This window comes from Symphalangus syndactylus, chromosome 15 (genome assembly GCF_028878055.3).
Source record: "Symphalangus syndactylus isolate Jambi chromosome 15, NHGRI_mSymSyn1-v2.1_pri, whole genome shotgun sequence".
Taxonomy (NCBI): Eukaryota; Metazoa; Chordata; class Mammalia; order Primates; family Hylobatidae; genus Symphalangus; species Symphalangus syndactylus.
The window spans coordinates 80,790,540-80,805,533 of NC_072437.2; the positions used below are offsets into that span (position 1 = coordinate 80,790,540).

The following is a 14,994-nucleotide window of genomic DNA, read 5'->3' on the forward strand; positions in this document are numbered from 1 at the left end:
CAGGGTCTCTGTCACCCAGGCTGGAGAACACTAGCACGATCATGGCTCACTGTAGCCTCCATCTCCCAGGCTCAAGCGATTCACCTGCCTCAGCCTCATGAGTAGCTGGGACTACAGGTGCATGCCGCCATGCCCCACTATTTTTTTTTTTTTTTCCAGAGGCGGGGTTTTACCACCATGTTGGTTAGACTGATTTCAAACTCCTGGACTCAAGCGATCCGCCTGTCTTGGCCTCCCAAAGTGCTGGGATTTTAGGCATGAGCCACTGGGCCCAGCCCCTTCCTTATCATTTCTTAATAACATTTATTTTTCTTCTAGCTTACTTTACTGTAAGAATATAGCATATAATACACATAAATATAAAATATATGTTAATCAACTGTTTACGTTATTATAAGGCTTTTGGACAACATCAGGCTACTGGTAGTTAAGTCTTGGGGGAGTCAAAACTTATATGTAGGTTTTTTACTGTGTAGGGGTCAGCAGCCCTAACTCTGGCTTTGTCCAAGGGTCAGCTACAGTGTCACAGAGCTATGATTTTTGGGTGTGCATTGGGGACGTGTGGGTGCTTCCACATGGCTTGTAGAGAATAGTTGTCACTTCACCTCGAATAGGAGACGTCAGGAGAAGGGGATCATTTTCTACAGGGGCCAAGTCTCCTCTTTTCATTCCCTTAAAATAGGAAGTCATCCAAGGTCACTCTTCTCCCCTTCCCCATGCCTTCTTAAACTGCTCTCCAATGAGGGTAACACAAACTAACACACTTGATCCCTATAATATGTACCACACTTCAACGATTCTAGAAAAGGCAACAATTCTCTGATGATGGTTATCCTCTCCTTCTTTACAGACAGAGAAGTTAACTAACTTGCCCAAGTTTACACAGCTAAGGGAACAAGCCTGGATTCAAACCTAAGACCTCAGGCTCTAAAGCCACCATCTGCCTCTTGCAGAGACAGTTCCTCAATGTTGAAGGAAAAATTTTTTCTCCTGAAAAGACCACAGAAAGGATCCCCACATACTGCTGTAATAGGCTAACGCCCCTCTGTCCTTGCACTTTCCCACCTTTCCAACCCTCTGCTTGCCATCCTCAGCTCTGCCCATCCAGCCACCCCTCCACTTTCTTGCCCCATCAGCCCACCCCTTTTTTCACGGCTCCACCCCCACTCTGGTAGGAGTGTGTAGTCCAGCTCTGAAATTACTCTCCTGAAAATGCTCATGCCTTCTTTGTGCCCTTGTCCTTTCATTCTTGCCACCTGTTAAAATCCAACCTTGGATAAACCCACAGAGAACTTCCTTCTCTGTGCCTGCCTACTGGGAGGACACAACAGTGCTGGAGAAAACCATGCAGGGCTCTCAACGAGTGTCCAGACATCTTATCGTATTTTTCTGGTCAGCTTCCTGTCTCTCCCCCAGTGAAACCGTCAAGGGTTCTCCCTTCTCTTCCAACCTTCCATTCCTCATCAGCCCACTTATCCTCAGCAGATGACCTTGCCTGTCCTTTTCTGAGAAATGGAAGCCATTAGCCAGGAACTCCCTCCACCTGAGTTACCAAATCAGCAATCCCACCTGGGATTCCTGCATTCTGGATTTCCCATGCAGGATATACGTAGGTTGACTCAAGTTCATCTCATTTGTGTTAAACATTAAAAATTCCAAGTTTCTGTTTTCTTTGAGAGAGTGTTACTTGCTTTCAGACTGCAATGTATATATTCTCTCCCATACTGATGATCACTTTTTGGTTATTGTCATAAACCTGAGTGCATGACCACCATGGTGTTATTCATAGAATTCTACTTTATGTTACTAAGTTGTTCCTGGTTCAACTTTAGTACAATATCTAGATCACAGGACCCAGGTTCGAAAATGGAAATCTGCAGCATTCAAGGACAACAAAAAGTGATGTGCATAATAATTACATAATTGAAATCTTTAAATTTCAATGTAATACAAATAAATCTCTATGATTCTCCCCTACCCCCACCACCAATGATGTATTTCCACCCAAGGTATTTATTTTTAAAAACAAAAGTGTAAAGATAGAGCTGGCCTAAGGCAAAAAACATAGGAGGTTTTGCTTTAATCATTTTCCCTCAAATCCTGATACAGTGGAAACAGTTTAGGCAGATAGACCTGGTTATCAATTCCAGCTGAGTAGCCTTGGGTGCGTTAACTCACATCACCTAAACTCAGTTCTCTCATCTATAAAATGGGGTTAATAATATTTAGCTAGCAGAGGATTCAATGATGCGAGATGTTTAGAGTATTTGGCACATATTAAGTGCCAAATAATTATAGGTTTTATTACTATTCTTTTTAGTATGCCTAGTAAAGTCACTCATATTATAGCCTCAGATTTTTAACTTCTTATATCCCTAGGGAATACATACATTCACTTTAAAAAGACTTTGTCTGTAAACTTCTGCTTCTAGCCACCAGGAAGTAACAAGGATAGAATTTATTCTCCTACTTTAAACAACTCAAAAATCAAACAAAATATATGAAATGACGGTTTTCAGATACTGTACAACAAGAGGTGCAGGACACTGATCATTGAGAGAGGGGAAATAAATGAAGTGAAACTTATGATAGTCCCAGCCACTGTCTAGAAATTTTCCAGGGCTTAATGCAAGGAAGAGAAACCAGAACAGAGCCTGAAGTCTGTTTGAATTCGACATCTGGGGAGACCAATGCCCCTGGAAATTTCAGGGCAGAGTACAAGAGAGGAAGGAGCCAATCAGAGAGAGAGAATTTTGGAGATCTTCAGAGGTCCCCTCAGAGTCTGTGGCTGCATGTTGATCAGGAAAGGCTGAGAGGGAAGTGCGAAGGCTGGGGCAAAAGCCATAGATGGAACCTTTCTGAAGCTCACAAAGGACAGGGAGTAGCTCAAGTTCCCGAGATCCAGAGAGAAGAAACCTTGCAATATACCAATAAAGAGTTCCCAGAAGTGTTTTGCCTCAGAAATGGGACGAAATTATCTCCAGTCTAAAGGCTGCTTAGATCCATTAACCCAAGTATAAAATCAAAGCCTTGAGAGAATCAAACTGTTTCCAAGGAACTTGACTTCATCTGAAAAAAAAAAAAAATCTTAAAAATATTTTAAGGAAGACAAAAAAGGAAAGAAAAAGGAAAAATCCAGCACCTGACAACATAAAATTCACATCTGGCAACCAATAATAAATTAGTAGGCATGCAAAGAAACAGAAAAATAAGACCTATCATAAGGATAAAAATCAATGAAGAGATTCAGAAATGTCACAGATAATAGAATCAGCAGATAAGTACAGTAAAACAGCTATTATAAATATACTCCATCTGTGCAAGAAGGTAGATGAAAGCATAACCATGATAAAGAAAGACAGGGAAGATACATTTTTAAAAAAGAAGGAATCTGAAAATATAATGCTCAATTATGAGAAATAAATCATGGATGTCAAGAGGTCTGGAGGTCATAGTTACTCTTCATATCTAACTGATTGCAGATATAAAATCTATAGTTTAGATAGTCTAAGGACCAAGTGTAAAAGTGACTTTTCCAGGTATTATGCATTTTATCTAATTATTTATATAAATGAACCAAATTACATAGTCATTCAAATATATAGTTATCAAGCACCCAGCTTTAATGATAGAGGAAATACAAAGATGATTAGCTGCAGTTCTTTCCCATAGAAGAAGTCCAGCACAGTCTATTAGAGAGATGATAGAATAATTATATTAGCACATAGATGACATGTGCTTACAATTCAAGAATGCAGTATGTAACATACTGTAAACTATAAGGCAGGCTGCAGAATAATAAAAGGAAATAAAAGCGAACAATGGATGTGGAAGAGAAGTCCCCTATGCAATTAATCCATAGTTACAAATAAAAGACTTTGACATTAACCCAATGCAAAAATCCAATATACAATAATTTACATGCATGCACACACATATATACACACACTTACATCAGTATAGGAACACTCAAACTCATTTTAATATGGGAATTTGTCTGGCTTTTCTTTCTATTCTCTGCTGAATTCGAATGTCCACTCTGAGCAGAGGATACAATTTCCTAGTGTGGGATGCAAATATTTTCCCTCAGCTCATCGGGCTGTTAAAGATACTGAAGCTTCTCTACTCCAGAGGAAATCAAGAAAATTAGGGAATGTATGTATTTGTGATATATACATACATATAAAAATTATATATTGTGGAGTATATATTTAATACATGTACATATGTCAATATACATGCAATTATTTAAAAATATTTTCTCTAATTTAGTCTAGTGAGTAAGAATGCGGCCGGCATAGTTCAAAAGGCTAATGAGTAGTACATATATCAGAGTACAACAGAGCAAATAAAGATTAAGCTAATCAAGGGTGCAAACTAGAATAAAATTTAAATATATTATGTATTTGTTGTAGTATACACAGGATGAAAAAATTTTACATTAATAATTCAGAAGAGGTCAATCTAATACTAAGCAAGTAAATTTATCTTATTCATTCCATGGAATAGAAAAGTGACTATATTATATTAAGCATTTAACAAGAAGTTTGTAACATCTCTAGCCAACAAGGATATAGGCTTTTGTCATTTGTGGAGAGTTATTTGAGAACAATCTTTGATGTGCTTTAAGTGATGTCAATTACCTTATATAGTACATGGGATAGGCCAAAGCAAATCTTTTTTGGAAACAGATTTTACACATTCTCTTATCTCTAGAAATACTGTAGATAGGCTGAGTGCAGTGGCTCACACCTACCTACCACTTTGGGAGGCCGAGGCAGGCAGATTGCTTGATCAAGCCCAGGAGTTAGAGCCCAGCCTGGGCAACATGGTGTGAATTCCCATCTTTTCTAAAAATACAAAAAATAAGCTGGTACACACCTGTGGTCCCAGCTACTCGAGAAGCTGAGGTGGAGAATCACCTGAGCCCGGGAAGCTGAAGCTGTAGTGAGCTGTGATTATGCCATTGCACTCTGGCCTGGATGACAGGGTAAAATCTTGTCTCAAAAAAAAAAAAAGAAAGAAAGAAAGAAAAAGAAAAAGAAACAAACAAAAGCAATATTGTAGACACACACACATCAGCTTAGCACTAGAATGCAAGTTCCAGGAGAGCATGTGTAGCACTTACGGCAGTGCCTGCACGTGGCAGGTGCTCCATATTCCAGTCCCATTGGATATATCTAGGCGATCTACCTCTGCCCCATCTACCTGTGCCATCCCTTTTTGGACAGCAGCCTTCTAGATATAAACCTAGCCTCCCCTCTTGCCATTCTTCAATGCAATCTCTATAAAACAAGTCAGATACCTTTTTGTTAGGAGAAATAAAGAAACAAAAAACATGAGTCAGAGGTCACTTATCTCCTTAAAACTTCAGTAGTTTGCACTTCAAATAAAGTCTGTACTCCAAGCTTTGGAAGGCGTGGTCTGGCCCCAGTGTATCCCACCAGACTTGTGTTAAGCACCAACCTGCCAATCCCACTCCGTCCCAACCACCACCTCTGGCCCACATACACCCACTTTTCTCTTCTTTGAAGGGGCTAAGCTCCTTTCATCTCAGGTCTTTGAACAGGACATTTTCTGCTTTTAGAACTTTCTCATCTTTTTGAATCCTCCATTTCTTTCTGCTCTTCCCTCCTGCTAACTAGATATGTCTAATTTATCCTTCAGGTCTTAGTTTGAATATTACTACTTTAGAGGAACATTTTCTGAAGCTTCTCCAATACCTCCAAACAAAGTTAGGCTCCCAATTCCTCTTTATAACATCCCACAATTATAATTAGTCATTTGTATAATTATTGGATAACATCTTCTTTAGAGATATGTGTTCTCCATAAGAGCATCACTGGTCAGTCATGCCAATTGCTGTTCCTCTAGTGCCTTGTAAAAAATGCTGTAATACTGTGGTGAGTAAATAAGTATACCAATGTACTGTCCTAATGTCCTGGGGAAGAAAGGGTAAGTAACTGCACAGGGTGTAACAGAACTGTCACAAGTACATGAAATCAGGTACATAAATTGTGAAACATAAGTCAAGGGCCTATTTGTTTTCTGACACTTGATAGTGAGAAATCTTTCAACAAGATGGAAAATAAAAACAAAAGAGAACTCTGAGCATCGTCCTTTAGAGACCCCCACTGGTACCCGCCAGGCTGTCTGTATCCCCTTCATCATGCCTGTGTCAGAGAATGCCACCAGTAATATCTGAAGGGACTAAAGAAAGAAACTTTGCTGGTATGAGTATGATTTTCATTTCAAAAACAAGCATGTGGGGTGGTTTATCAACAGATAGTCCTGAGTGTATTTGTAAGCTGAAGAGACAGTTTCAGGCAGGATTTCCAGATTCTATTTTTTATCTCTGACCACTTCTCTCATTTCAATCTTGGAGCCCTGCAATAGTAGGAATGTAGTGGGACACAAGAGAGGGATCTGGAGACCTGGCTGCAGGGTAGGCTGAAACCTGAAGGAGTATCTGAGAGCTTCTTCCTAATTTCACGGCAGAAGTGTGTCTGGGTGTTACGGTCCCCAGGGCGTCAACAACCATCCCTATGTTGTGGCCACCAAAGCCACATCTCCATCAGGCCTTCCTTCCTGCATGCCAGGCCCATAAATCTCCCTGCTCACCACATGTTTTCTTTCAACAGGTTCCTCAAACTCAACATATCCAAAAGGAAACGAGCCATCTTACCCACCCTTCTCTTTCAGCCTTCCCCACCTTCTAAGCAAATGGCTCTATGGTTAACCCAGCTTGCAAGTCTAGAAGCCTAGGAGTCACTGTTGATTCTTCACTCTCCTTATGTTCCATGTGGTCTTAGTCATCCATTCCTGTGGTTTCTACAGTGAAATGTCTCACGAGTCCCTTCAGATCACTCCATCTCTACTGCTCAGGATAATCGCTGGCATTACTGCCATCACTGTCTCTTATCTGGGTAACTCATGTCTGGTTGCCAACCTTTCCACACCCCCATCTGTCCTCTATAGGGGTTACAAACATGTTCTGTAAAAATACAATTCTGATCCTGCTACTCCCCTGCTTAACTCTCTTCAGTGACATCCTATAGCACCCTTTATCTATTAGTAGCATAACCACTTATCATGTTGATTTGTATTTGCGTATTTACTCTTTTCTGTTTCTCCCACCACTCTAAAGCATGACAGTAAGGTCTATGTCCTGTATTCCCAGTATTTAGCATAACATCGGGCTCAATAAATCTCAGTTAAGAGAGTGATGCTTGAGGAGATGAAAGGATTTAACAAATCCCTCTTCATATCTGGGCATATTAAAGAGGATAAAGGTGTTCCTGTGAGGATTAAACAACCCAAGAAGGAAATTAGAAAAAAGTACTCTGAGGAAGCAGAGAAGAATGAAAATAAGTGGAAACACCAGTGAATGGGAGAGGGTAGTGAAAGGGACAGAGAAGGACTTGTAACCTATCTTAGCGTTCCATGAGTGAGAAAGCTAAGTTCTTCTCAGAATGGCAGGAAACAGAAGCAGTGATAGTGAACCCAGAGCTTCTGAAAAAGAAACAGCAAGGTACGAGCCAAGGAACACTTCAGGGTGCTGACAGAGCCTTGCAAGTGTGAAGAAGTCTTTTGTTGGCTCCAAATTAGTCACTGATAAAGGATGTGGCTCTATGTAGTTAATTGGCAAGTATGTTGTCTTTTTTTTTTATTTTTTTGAGACAGAGTCTCACTCTGTCACCCAGGCTGGAGTGCAGTGGTGCCATCGCAGCTCACTGCAAGCTCTGCCTCCCGAGTTCACGCCATTCTCCTGCCTCAGCCTCCTGAGTAGCTGGGACTACAGGTGCCCGCCACCACACCCGGCTAATTTTTTTGTATTTTTAGTACAGATGGGGTTTCACCGTGTTAGCCAGGATGGTCTCGATCTCCTGACTTCTTGATCTGCCCACCTCAGCCTCCCAAAGTGCTGGGATTACAGGCGTGAGCTACCGCACCCAGCCAAGTATGATGTCTTTTTGGAACATGTGTTTAAAATACCACAAATGGCATGCTGAGAAGCTTGGAGTAAAAGATGTGTATCACCCCAGAGTCAATAACGGCTAAAGAAATATTGTTGACAAAAGGAAAGGAGATTTCAAAAAGTTTATAGAAAAGCAAGGTATTATCTCATGGCCAGAGAATATCCAGAAAGCACTACTAGTTCCCATGCAGGCCTGGGCGAGAAACTTAAAACCTGGGTACTCAGCTCCTGCTTTTCAGCTCTCCTTCCAGTTGATGATTATAACTTTGGAAAAGAAATTAGGTTATACAGGAAGAGAGCAGCTGGTCACACAAGAGGTGCCAAAGCTCAGGATTTGACGTTCTAGATTTCAACTTGTGACACCAGAGGTGGGGCCTTCTGAAAAGAGACAACGTGTGCCACAGAAAACTGAGAAGAAGGTTTCAGGCAACACCTGACCACAAGAGAGTTATTTTGAAATTTGAGATTAGGGAGTGACACTGTTCAGCACAAACATAAACAAACAAAATTGTAAACTAGATCATGCAGAGGATATCATATGAGGCATAGAAGGATGGATGGTAGTGGAGAAGGATCTCCACAGTGAATATTCTAGCATCTCACGAGAGGCTTACAGGTTTGTTTTTTAATTAATTTTTAAATTTTACTTTAAGTTCCGGGATACATATACAGAATGTGCAGGTTTGTTACATAGGTATACATGTGCCATGGTGGTTTGCTGTACCTATCAACCCATCATCTAGGTTTTAAGCCCCACATGCATTAGGTATTTGTCCTAATGCAGGCATTTTTTAAAGGCTAAATTAAGTTAGGAATTCTACATAGTAGATCCCACTCTTTGAGAACTACTTATTGCACATTAGCATGGTAAAGGCCTTGGGAAAACCTACAAAGAAAGCAATTTATCTGTGTTTAACCCAGAGTTTGCCACCATTGTTAGGCCACCTAAGTATAACACTTATGCGATCTCCACTCTACCTTACAACAACAGTGAAACATGAATGTTCCAACAGACCAGTTAAAAAAACCTACATCTACGCCAATGCACAAAGTGTTGACAACAAAAACAAATCAAAGGCAACAAAAAACTTCACAAAACCAAAACGAAGTATGGGGAATAAAACAAACAAGAAACAATAATGGAGGTAAGTATCATCTCACAGAATAGCCAGGACTTTGGAGTATGGGATTTAGGATTGGGGTATAACAGTATAATGGTATATTTGGGATAAAAGGAACAAATTCAGTGTAATGATCTCAAGTAGCACTTCCTGTGAAGAAGGTAAACAGAGAAGTTCATAAAGGTGGGAGCAGAATCACAGTGTGGGGAACATTTGGTGATGATGAAAGGGGAGAGAAGTGGAAGAGCCGTCGCTGTGGAAGTGCACGACAGCACATCTGAAAGGTGTGCTACCACAGTCATGATGGATTTGATTTCCTGGGAAATTCTTTTGATAAAATCAGAGGATATAAAAATTTTATGCCTTGCTTTGCTGATAATTTTAATCTCTCAATAAATTGAAGAAGCAATGAGGAAAGGGATTTAGTGTCAGTTTAATTTCAACAAATACGGGAAGAGTGTTTGGTCATTTAGAAATATCAGAAACTTTGGGAGAAAGCCAAGTACTCATAAAATCCAGCCTCTCCATAATCCTGTCAGAAATGTTTTAAAGAGGATTTCTTGGAAGGAAGGTTACACTAAATAATCTTTAAGTCCCTTATGAAACATTAAATGCTGCCTCTAACGTTCTGCATTCACAGGGAAGAACTCCAGAGGTGGCCAGCATGACACCTGAGCAAGCAGTGGCATCTGTGGCTCTATGGCTATGTGGAAAAGAAACAATAGTGCTGCACACCAGCTACAGTAAAAAGGGCATCAGATATGTCATGTAAACATACCATAGAACCAGAAGAACTGAAACAATGTGGTCTTGGAATAAAAATAGATAAATCAGTAGTAAAGAATAGATACTTCAGAAATAGATAAAAATATGCATAAGAATTTAATTTCCAATAAAAGGCAGAATTAAGTCACTGGGGGCATGGAAAATAGGGAATATAACAACTTCCAGAGTGGGCAAACCTTTCTGCATTTAGAAATGGAATAAAGAACTCAAAATGAAAAATTAAATATAAAAACCATAAAAAAGAACCAACATTAGGAGGCAAAACATGGACTAGATAAATATTTTTAGGAAATATGAAGTCCAAGGATTAAAAGGTTTAACAAATGCCCAAATATAAACAACAACAAAAAAATTACCAGGAACCCTATTTGATAAATGGATACAGTGTGAGAATAATTATTTACAAAAGAGAAAATATGAATAGAAAATGAAAGACAATAAGGAAATAAACAAGGGTAGTTATAGAATAATTTAAGATAAAATAATAGGATGCCATTTTTGCATATCAAATTAGTAAATATTAGGTCCATATATATAGTTTGGGAATTAATTGACCAGTACTTAACAAGAAACTTGAAAATCCTCATTTCTTTTGACCTACTAGTTCCACATGTAGGAGTCTATCCAATGGAAATAATTCTAACAGCTAAAAAGCCCCATGCATAAAAATGTCCACTGCAATGTTTTAAAGCAAAATATTATTTGCTTTAAAAAAAGCAGAAAGGAGAAAGGAAGAAATAAGAACACAGGAGTAAGAAGAATATGTAATATATGCTTACCATATGGAGGTTATATAAATTATCCCATTTAAATCTCACAGCAGTTCCATGAAGTAGATATGATCACCATTTTATAGAAAAGGTAAGATGTTTTTGCATGCTCAGGGAGACTAAGTTCTTTAAAGAAACTTGGCTAGTAACAGTGAAAAAATGGAAACAGCCTAAATGTAAATAGTAGAATGGTTAAGTAATCTGGAGATTTGATGAATTATTTTTAAATTTTTAATGTAAAAGAATACAATGGAAAAATAGTTTAGGATAAGATGTTAAAAATGCATAATAGAAAATGTTATATTCAGTATGATTGAAATGCACAGAAAAAAGACTGGAATAAAATAAATAAACACTAACTAAACACAACAGAACCTGACCCTGAGATTGTATCAAGGAATGTAGTTGGCTGGTGGCCCTGACAACAAAGCAAAGTGCAGTTAAGTTATCAGGCTGTGTAAATGATGAAGGGAAGCCCAGAAAGACCCTGAAAGGCTCAAAAACAGTTTAAGCAATTTGGCTAACACAGGAGATAGAAAAAGTAATTCGGGGCAGATACGGTAAATCTTGTAGGGCTGTAATTCTTTTCATGGCAAGTTGCTGGGAAAATCATAAATTGGTCATGGTTAAAATGTCAGAAGACTCAAAATCACAAGAAAAAAATAATGAATTATGAAGGTTTTGGCTTACTCTAGAAGTCATACAACATTTTCTGAGAGAAGTAGGAGGTGAGACAAGAGTAAGTAACTTCTGCTCTCTGAATATTTCAATTAGGCAGCTGGGGAAACGTGGGTGGAAAAATAGAAACCTTTACTTTCAAGTTATTAGAAGAAAGTATCTGTCTAGGTAAGCTTTAGGGAAAAGGGGCCTGGGATAAACACATGTTCAAGCCATAGAAAATGTCATTTATGTACACCTACCTCCCTAGAGCAGACTAATCTTCAATTGTATGAATTTGATAGCATTTTGAAGAACTTAATAAATATCCTAAATATAATGTTTTAAAACTCAGCCTTTGTATTTCCTTTGTCTCCTACTTTCCCTGGTATCTTATCCATTTTCATATTCTTTCTTGTTATATTAAAAAAGAAACCATATATATTATATATGTGTATACACATATACACATACACACATGTACACACACACACACATATATAACTATAATTAATTTGGAATTTTTCATTTATGGCCACGATTGACCAAAAAGAAACACAACAAAAAACAAATGCTTGGTCAACTCAGCATAAAGTGCACAGGTATGTGGGAGTAGAACTTAGCAACATTCCAAAAGCGATTGGTTTCTATTTAATGAACACCATCTACCCTCGCCTACCTTGATGGCCAAAGAGTGAATTTTTCTTCTGCCACCGTAACAATGACTACTGCATAATACCTGGTTGTCACCTCTCCACTATAAATTCTGAGAGGGCAGACCATACTTGTCTTGTTTACTGTGGGAGCCCTTGCACCAGACAGCGGCTCAATGAATATTTGTTGAATGAATGAATGAGTGAGTGAATATACAAATCCTACTCATCTCTCCAGACTTAGCTCAAGCCCCACCTTCCTGATAACATCTTTCCTCAAAGCCCCAGTGACCGATCTGATTATTACATCACCAGTCTGCACCACTACTTAACACATCTGACTCTACACATCGTTTTTATCATTGTTTTTCAGGTGTTGGTGTTTTGTTTTGTTTTGTTTTTTTTTTTTTCAATTTAGAAAGGCTCTTCAAAGACACTTATATACATATATATTTATTCTATTTCTCAAAGCACTTTTTACAGGACACATGTAAAATCCTCAGCAAACACCTGTTAAATTCAGTGATTAAATCTTTTAGATGACTTTTGACTTTGTGATATTTCTAAACATTTTCTCTACTGAATGCACGCATTATATTAGGATTCCACCAAGTGGTGGACAGAAATCAGGGAATTTAGTGTCAGCTGAGCTGCGTTTATAGCTCTGCCACTTCAATGCTGGAAAAAGTCACCGAAACTCTGCTCTTCTGTTTCTCTATTTGTAAAACGGAAACGTTAACAAGAGCAATAACACAAAGAAATATCTACCTATCATAAAGGGAAGACAGTGCAATCAAATGGGATAATGTAGGTGAATGAGTTTTACAAATTGGAAAGCAAATAGTAGCCATTCTATTTACCAATTTTAAAAAACGCAATTTCTGTTGCAAGACTGTGTATAGCAGTAACAGTTAATGTGGCTTTTTCTGAGAACAGCTATTAGGCAGAAGAGAAAGGTGATGAGGAAAAGAATCTCAAGTACAACTTGCCAAACATGCCCCAGTCATAAATAAAAGACCGTGTCCAACACTCGCGGTATGGAGAGATTACCAGGCACCTGTCACCTATACCCTTCGGCACTGCTGCAAGCATCTCTGAAACCAGGAGAAAGCTTACCAGACACGAGCTGCTGTCCAGGCAACCCCACGGGAACCATGCCCAGGTTATTCATGGCTGTAGCCCAGGCTGTGGGATCTGTCACGGACATGTTGAGCTGGGTCGTGTCTATCGCTATACTTCCCAAACCATCAGCTGCTGTGGGGAAAACAAGTCATGATTTAGAGTCCATAGGCAAGGGTGTTTGTTTTAAAGAAAATCACATTTCTAGAGATGTGAGGCTTCATTTGGCACATTCCCAAACTACAAAAAAAATAAAGAACTATAATCTAAAGCAATGTTTTCTCTAGACATAAACACAAAGTGTTTCCAAATACTTTCTGGGAGAAAACTTAATGACATGTAGTTTATATTATACACAGCATGCTATTAAGGAGGTACCCCTGGAAAAAAATTGAAGAATTGTTTCCTTCTCCCAGTGAAACAACATTAGTTAAGTCACAAGGCTGAGAGGCAAAGCAGTAATACTCTCTTGGTAAAACAAGTTAATTGGCTTACTGTTTCTAAGTGTAATTCTTGAGTAGGCAGGCCTTCTATCTAACAAGAAAATAGTTGTCAGTAGAACTGGTCCTGACTGAGTTTATTAAGTGTTACCTCGTAATCTATTCCTTCCTTTACAAACTTTTACATTATTATATTAAGAAAATACAGGTGTCTACCTAAAGTGACTTTTCTGAAGGATTTCTAAATAAATAAATCAAATTTAAAAACAAGTAGCACAAAGCTTAAGAAAACCCAAAACAAAACAGAAGAATGTGTCAAATTTGACTTAGTGCTCTTTCATTTTCACTAGTTCTACAGACTGATTTCTTTATGGGCCCAGGCTCCTGGTTCAATGCATATTTTTCAAGGTGGGGCAAGCTTTTCCGCTAAGAACTCAAAAAAGCCTTGTTTGTGTCCTGTGCTGGCCACTGGCACTTACCTGCAGCCATCATCTGAGGAAGCTCCTGGGGAAGCTGGGTGATGTTCTCAACTCCACCTGCATCTACCATTGAATTATGAGCATCCAGGGGGGCAGGAGCACTTTGATGGCTGAGTGCAAGGTCCCCTCGGAGGTCATCAGATTCTGCAAAACGGGACAGAAGTGTGGTGAGAAACCTTAATAGTTAACTGAGATAAAACGTCAAGGAACAAACTGTTATCTATTCAAAATCAGAAACAAAGACTGATTTCCAGTCTCGAGCACAGAAGAAAGGCTGCTTCCCATTGCTCAGCGGCTGCCTTGTGGCTCAGTTATTAGAGCCCTGTGAGATGTGTGGGTCAACTCATTGACTCACCAGGAGCCTGGGCTGGCTGAATAAACAGCCCCGTTTGTGAGTACCTCAAAGGTCTTGCTTCCTACTGAAGCACCTTCACAAATGGGGGCTTATCAGTCCCTGCACAGCCTTTTCCACACACACTACACATCAATGGAGAGGGCAGAGTCAGGGCTAAACAAGATTTTTTTTAAGTTAAAAAATTAATTGATGCTGTTATTTTGGAAGATGGTCATCTGTGGAATGTATTCAGAGAGGAAAAAAAGTTGGGAGGTAGAAGGAAAAAGCAAGAACCCATTCACCATGCAGCTGGAAAAGGAGGGTACCTAAATTACAATAGTGAGGAAAGGCAGAAGAGAAGAATGGCATGCTGTCCATAAAGGAAGATCTAGAGGGTGTTAGGGAGGCAAAGGAAGAGCATTTGTTTTTTTCAGCTCATTGGAAAGATAATTTAACTGGCCACAACTTTTTTGGTTTGAATTTTCCTTAGAATTGCCCAGCTTTTATATATATATATATATATATACATATATATATATACACACACACATATTTATATATATATTATATAATATTTAGATATATAATATATATTATATAATATTTATATATATTATATATATTATATAATATATATTATATAATATTTATATATAT

The 14,994-nt window shown here is 38.7% G+C and overlaps 1 protein-coding gene across 11 annotated transcripts in view; it reads right to left on the reverse strand.

Moving 5' to 3' along the window:
* Positions 1-14,994, reverse strand: part of ENOX1 (ecto-NOX disulfide-thiol exchanger 1) — a 597,973-nt gene that overhangs the window by 190,364 nt on the left and 392,615 nt on the right. For 9 of the 11 annotated variants that reach the window (XM_055244859.2, XM_055244860.2, XM_063619109.1 and 6 more), the window contains 2 exons: positions 14,004-14,147; positions 13,082-13,219 (listed from right to left, as the gene is read on the reverse strand). In XM_055244859.2, the coding sequence (XP_055100834.1) occupies positions 13,082-13,219; positions 14,004-14,073 (208 nt within the window). In that variant the 5' untranslated portion in view covers positions 14,074-14,147. The remainder of the gene's footprint in view (positions 1-13,081; positions 13,220-14,003; positions 14,148-14,994) is intronic. The other 2 variants (XM_055244863.2, XM_063619113.1) reach the window with 1 other exon arrangement.